The 7,500-nt window shown below is 34.6% G+C and overlaps 1 protein-coding gene across 1 annotated transcript in view; it reads right to left on the bottom strand.

The window, feature by feature from the left end:
- Positions 1 to 3,005, bottom strand: part of LOC137637900 (uncharacterized) — a 3,217-nt gene extending 212 nt beyond the window's left edge. The window contains exons 1-2 of the mRNA XM_068370008.1: positions 2,897 to 3,005; positions 1 to 664 (exon numbers count right to left, since the gene is read on the bottom strand). The exon at positions 1 to 664 is cut by the window's left edge and continues 212 nt beyond it. Coding sequence (XP_068226109.1) covers positions 200 to 664; positions 2,897 to 2,905 — 474 coding nt within the window. The 5' untranslated portion in view covers positions 2,906 to 3,005 and the 3' untranslated portion in view covers positions 1 to 199. The remainder of the gene's footprint in view (positions 665 to 2,896) is intronic.
- Between the last annotated feature and the right edge of the window lie 4,495 nt (positions 3,006 to 7,500).

Here is a 7,500-nt window from a genome sequence, read left to right as displayed (position 1 = left end):
ATCCCCATTTTGATCTGCAGAGTCATCTAGCGGTATAATTTTCAACCGTCACATTTGACTAGCAGAGTCCTCTATTGGCAGAATTTCCTTATACTCAAACTTTTCCTAAAATCCAAAGAAGGAATATTTATAATAGGCATTCCCCACTAACCTTCTAACCTAATCTAGTAGTACCCTTTGCTGCTATCATTGACCTAATTTAGTGGTACCCTCCGCCACCCTTATGACCCCCATGATCATATCCACCGCCGTGGCTATGACCTCCACCGTACCCTCCATGACCTCCGCCGCCATAGCCTCCACCTCCGTGATACACAGGAACGGGCTTATGGATATAGATGGGCTTTTCAACGATCTTCTCCTTCGTGACGACAAATGGCTTGTCGACGTAAACGGGCTTTTCGACGATGATCGGCTTGGTGATCACTTGCGGCGCCGGCGCTGACAGCACCAGCGGTTTGTGGTAGATATGGAGTGGCTCCTTGTAAGAAGGTCCGTGATAGGACGGTTGGTGGTGGTGGTAAGATGGCTGCTGATGGTAGACGGGTTGAGGCTGAACCACTGCTATGACGGTTTTGCCGTGGCCTCCGCCACCGCCGCCGTAGCCTTTATGCCCGGGCTTCGCCGTGACTACGGCTATTAATAATAGCAGTGTTAGGGTGACCTGTTGATCCAAAGATAAAAGATAATTTTCAGTTTTTATAGTAAAAGTGGGAATAAATTTGCCTTTACATCATTATACTTATCTTTTGCAGACTCATCAACATAAAAATAAGCTCATCTACATCATTATACTAATTTTGTGATGACTTATCAACATAAAGATAATCAAGTCCTAATAACCCTGCCAAGAGGGTTGTGGTAGCCTCTTGGACATGGGTTTGAGATCTGGTAAGTGTCCTCAACCTTGCCATCCTTCTGAGCTAGGGATGGGGGTTTTAGTGTACTCCATAGATCGACGTGCTGAGTCATCAGCAGCCATAGCATGGCTCACCCTGGTCTTAGCTTGATGGAAAGTAGGTTTGGGCGCTAATCATACGTGTATATGGTCAGTCTCTAAGGAACTATCCTGTCTCTGGCCTCTGCCATTCATCAACGACCATCAAACCTTTAAAGATACCATACCTGACGTATTCAAGTGATAAAGGCTAAAAGTTAGGTGTGGAATCCATATGAGGAAAAGGAAGATAGATGAATGAGACCATACTAAGGTTTATCATATTAGAGGCGATACTCTTTTCATTTTTCTTTTTGAACATTAGAATTAACAATCCTTTACATTCATTAATAACTGATTAAAAGTATCACAAATCCTATTTCTCAACTTCAATTACAATTAATCAAATACGCACTTGTTATTGAGTTTAAAGTTAAACTTTCAAATTGAGTTTATAATGATAATTTTAATAATTTTGATAATGATAATAACGACAACTTGGAGGGAGAGGAACAGGAGGTGGAGGAGAAGAGAAGGAGGAGAACGAGGAGGAGATTCTATGTTTTTGAAAGCACATACAGTTGGACGCAGAAATTCGTGGTACACCTCCCCTTGAAGAAGTGCCACCAGCTACACCCTTAATACGCAGTGCGTTTCTGCGTTTAACCCCACCCACCACCTACGCCAGGTCTCCCTACGCTATCTATTTGGTTACTCGTATTGTTACAATATGTTCTTCAATGGAGCAAGGTGTGCTAAGAACTTATTATTATCATTATTATTATTATTATTATTATTATTATTAAACGCTAAGCTACAACCCTAGTTGGAAAAGCAGGATGCTATAAGCCCATGGGCTCCAACAGGGAAAATAGCCCAGTGAGCAAAGGAAACAAGGAAAAATTAATATTCTAAGAACAGCAAAAACATTGAAATAAATCATTCCTATATAAACTATAAAAACTTTAACAAAACAAGAGGAAGAGAAACAAGATAGAACAGTGTGCCCGAGTGTACCCTCAAGCAAGAGAACTCTAACCCAAGACAGTGGAAGACCATGGTACAGAGGCTATGGCACTACCCAAGACTAGAGAACAATGGTTTGATTTTGGAGTGTCCTTCTCCTAGAAGAGCTGCTTACCATAGCAAAAGAGCCTCTTCTACCCTGTACATTTTAACATGATAGAGGTGTGTATATGCATGCGTACTAAGTGTCTCATTTGCTGTTTGAATATGTTACTCCGAAATAACTATCAATGTATCATTTTACAAATATTATTCAGATATTTTTTAATAAAAAGGATATAGACTCGAGAAAATGAATCAATTGTATAAAATTAATACCTAACAGCCATAGCAAGAGAATCAACAATGCTAGTATTCATATCAGCAACATAATAATAATAATAATAATAATAATAATAATAATAATAATAATAATAATAATAATAATAATAATAATAATAATAATAATAATAATAATAGTGAATATTTTATATGTTTTTATAAATTTTTTTATTTTTATTCGATTTGCAATTTCCTCATTTCCATCCCTAACTGTTTGCTCTCCATATTGGATCCCTTGGGCTTATAGCATTCTGCTTTTCCAACCAGGTTTGTAGCTTTGCTAATAATAATAATAATAATAATAATAATAATAATAATAATAATAATAATAATCATATTGTATGCAGTAATAGTTAACTATTGAATGCATTAACTCATTATTATGTAACTACCCAGAGACACTAATATTCAATAATAGTGAATTAAATTTTATAGTGGCCAAATTTACACGCTTTTTGGTAAACTTTAAGTCAGTCTTCCTATGGAACTATTTTTTCAATCATTGAAATCTTGTTATTATCCTCAGTCTAAACACACCGAAAACCACTACTAAAACCTCATTGACATTCCAAAAGTACAAAACGATAAGAACCACCACTAAAGATTACTCACGAATCTCATCTTGCCGTGGGAGCGAACCAGACCGAACTGATGGCTCTCCCAACCGAACCGGAGGTTTATATAGTTCCAGAAAGCGTTGCAAAACTAAAGGTTTGATCATTACGCTTCCCCCATGACCGGCACAGGTCAGAGTCACTGGGTCTGCCAATCCCCGAATGACTGGCAGTGACAAAGCTATTTTTTTAGGCGATTTTTTTTTTTTTTTATCACTCTCGGTTTAGCACGATTTTTCATTTTGTCTTTTGGAGTCGATGTTGCGTTTCTGTTATGTATCTGAAAGCCAGTAAAAACTGCGAATTACGTGCCTGATGGACCTTTCTCTCGAATTCGTAGTGTTTCTCTTATGTCACATTGGCGGAGGTTTGTCTTGGCTGAATTTTTCGTTTTCCGGCATCGTGTGAAGATAATATCCCACTTTAATTTCTAACGCTCTCTCTCTCTCTCTCTCTCTCTCTCTCTCTCTCTTGATTCCATAATCTATCTATTTATTCGTCTATCTATTCTGATTGACCAAAGAACACTTAGATTCTCTCTCTCTCTCTCTCTCTCTCTCTCTCTCTCTCTTGATTCCATATTCCATCTATTAATCCCTCTAACTATTCTGATTAAGCTAACGACACTTAAATTCTCTCTCTCTCTCTCTCTCTCTCTCTCTCTCTCTCACGAATCCTTTTAATATTATCGTAAACATGTTTACTATTCATATATTGACTCTGATCAACCAAACGACACTTAAATTCTCTCTCTCTCTCTCTCTCTCTCTCTCTCTCTCTCTCTCTATTCCATAATCTATCTATTTATCCATCTATCTATTCTACTTAACCAACCGATAGAAAACACACGTGACGTGATCATGGTTAATTCACCAAACAACAAAAAAATTCAGAAAAATCCTTCACTCACTTTTAAGCAAAAACTTTTATCGCTGCTAATTTTTTTTTATTCGTTTCTGGAAATCTTTTTCTTTCTCTTCGCCTTCAAGTTTCGGCAATGAGTGCGCAAAACATTGCCAAATAACAATTACTTCTATATAAAGGAAAATGCGATAATTCGGAGCAAATCTTAAATATCTGATGGGGTCACCTAAGAATTTTGATAAGGATCATTGTACTTTATGGGTTCGAATGTCTGAAATTACAGACGTAAGAAATATAAGATCCTTTTTTTGTTACTGACATGTGGAGTTTTATTCATTTTTCATTTCGTGTGACCTGGCCCATTGACCGAGCTCAGTGACCCAGCTTGGTGAGGTTTTTTAATTGGTCAAGGAATTATTTTGATGATAGATAAAGTTCATTGGTTGTGTAGAGATGCTGTTTTTTCTGTGGCACTCTCACAGATTGTAAATATATATATATATATATATATATACATATATATATATATATATATATATGTATATATATATATTTATATATATATATAGATAGATATAATATATATTTATATATATGTATATATATATATATATATACATATATATATATATATATATGTATATATATATTTATTATATATATATATAGATATATATATATATATATATATAACCAACAATTTATGAAAAATTTAATTTATATATTTAGCTTTCGAAGGGATCATCTCCCTTCCTCTTCTGGAAAGGAAGGGAGATGGGCCCTTCGAAAGCTAAATATATAACCATCCTAGTATGGTGTCCCTTACATGTACAGATTTGCTGATCATGACGATACACAGACCCTTTCACCATATTGAGGTATCTCCACTAGAAAAATACACACGCACAAACACACACACACACACACATATATATATATATATATATGTGTGTGTGTGTGTGTGTGTGTCTGGCACCAAAAGCTACTCTCAACACCACTGTCTTGGGTTAGAGTTCTTTTGCTTGAGGGTACACTTGGGTACTCTATTTTGCCTTATTTCTCTTCCTCTTGTTTTGTTAAAGATCTAATAGTTTATAGAGGAGATATTTTATTCTAATATTAGTTCTTAAAATATTTTTCCTTAGTTTCCTTTCCTCACTGGGCTATTTTCCCCTCTTGGAGCCCCTGGGCTTATAGCCTCTGCTATAAGCCCAGGATTTAAAAGCTCAAGATAGAGACGACTGGCGAAATCTAACCGAGGCCCTTTGCGTCAATAGCCGTAGAAGGAAATAATGATGAAGATATATGTTTTCAATACCCAAGATGGACACCTGAAATAATTTTTAATATAATTGTTCCTCTCTTCTCTATCTAGGAAACGATCTTATCAGATAATATGATATGAAAATAAATCGTTCGGTTTCGTGATCCAAATTTGAAGATGACTTGACTTTACGTGAGAAACGATTTACTCGAACGTGTTGTCATGTTCGTGAAGTTTGTCTGCTACAGGGGAAGTTTTGCTTTTCCAAGAGTCAAGTGATAGTGATACACCAAATATCAGCAATACTTATAAATATATATATATATATATATATACATATATATATATATAATATATGTATGTATATATATATATATATATATAAATATATATATATATATATTAAATATATGTATATATACTTATATCTATCTATCTATTTATATATATATGTATCTATATATCTGTATATATATATATATATATATGCATATATACTTATATATATACATATATATATACATATATATATATATATATGTATATATATATATATATATATCACGTGCTGTGAGAGTAGTATCAGATTATTACATAAATATGAATTAATTCTCAATTATCCAAATATTTAGATATAAGCTCGCAAAGTTTTTTCCCACCAACTAAATAAACAAACAGATAATTAATGAACAAAAAAAATAAAAATAAGATTATAACCAAAAAATAAAAAATATTTAGCAGAATCATCAACGTCTATACAATTGCAAGTGAAAGGAATATATATTTTTACTAACTGGAATTTAATCTTGCGAAATCTTGTTTGTACAATAACAGACGACTGGAAAAGTCTTTGTGTATTGACGCGAAAGTCTCAACAAAGGTCTCAACACATTTCCTTCAACCACAGTTTTTTTTTTTTTTACAAAGTACATAAAAACTACAAGATTGACTGATACAGCAACTTTTTTTTTTTTTTTTTTTTTTATAATTAGCGATTGGAAAATATCCAGTGAGAGGTGAATTTGGCCTGATGTGTTTAGAATCGATAAAGCTTTCTAACTGTCTATCTGTTTTCGTATCTATTTCATCATTGGTGTTTCAAGGTTTAAAGGCCACTCATGAATGGCAGACGTAAGGGGCAGTGACAATGCCCTATCGAGCAGGACAATGTCCTAGAGACTAACCCTTTTATATATATATATATATATATATATAGATATATATATATATATATTTATATATATATATATGTATGTATGTATGTATATATATATATATATATATGTATATATATATGTATATATAATATATATATATATGTATATATATAAATACATACATATATATATATATATATATAGATGATCAGTGCCCAAGCCCCAGGTTTAAGGTTTAAAGGCTGCTCTTGAATGACAGAGGTAAAGGACAGTGACATTGCCCTATTGAGCAGGACAATGCCCTAGAGACTAACCAGATATATATGATCAGCGTCCAAGCCCTTCTAAACCGAAGCTAGGACCAAAGATGGCCAGGCAATGGCTGCTGATGACTCAGCAGATAGAACTATAGGCCTCCCCCCCACCCTCCCTCCCCCCCAGCCATCCTTAGCTCACAAGGATGTTAAGGTTGCAGTGACCAAAGAAACTAACGAGTTGGAGCGGGACTCGAACCCCGGTCTGGCAATCACCAGTCAAGGACGTTAGTACTTCGGTCATCATAACCCTGTATGATTAGGAAGTGGTAACCTCATGAATGAACAAAATAAGCAAGTAAAAACTGGCCAAGGAATATAAACAGTGAGGGAACTAGTTGTGTTAAGCACTAAGAAAACTCGTTCAGATAAGGCTGGCCAGCTTTCGATGGCCTCTTGCAAGACTTCATGCATAATTGGGTATATATCAGGCTCTCTTAAAGAGGAGATACACAGAACATTCAGCCAGGGCAACAGGGACCACTCAGAGGTTTCTGGACTTCGACCGAAAAATATAAATTCCTAAATTTTGGAGATGAGTCAGAAGATATTAAACACCTTTCCATATAATTCATTTTGTTATTCTTTATCTTTAATTGTTTGAGTTCCAATTCTATTTGCATATATGATTTACCTTAATAACCTTGACCTAAGACCCTAGAGGTATAAATTTCCAAGTTTGGGAGACGAGATATAGGAAAATATTAAGCATGTGATTAATCATTTTACCCTTAAGTTTTAGCTGTCTGGGTTACAATTCTATAATTATGATATCTATCAGTAACATTAACCTAAGACCCACCAAATTAAAAATCAAGAGGGTGACCTTGACCTTTGACCTTTAGAATCTCCCTTATTAAAACCTCTATTTATGTTCATATGATTTCTATTAGTAACATTACCCTACGACCCACAAAATATTAAGAGGGTCATAAAATCCTTCTTGGTGACACTGACCTTTGACCTTTAGAATCCCCCTTAGTGAAGTTAAATCTATTTTCTT

The sequence above is a fragment of the Palaemon carinicauda genome, chromosome 3 (genome assembly GCF_036898095.1).
Source record: "Palaemon carinicauda isolate YSFRI2023 chromosome 3, ASM3689809v2, whole genome shotgun sequence".
Classification (NCBI taxonomy): domain Eukaryota; kingdom Metazoa; phylum Arthropoda; class Malacostraca; order Decapoda; family Palaemonidae; genus Palaemon; species Palaemon carinicauda.
The sequence above is the reverse complement of the archived record's forward strand: the minus strand, read 5'-3'. Positions and strand labels throughout refer to the sequence as shown.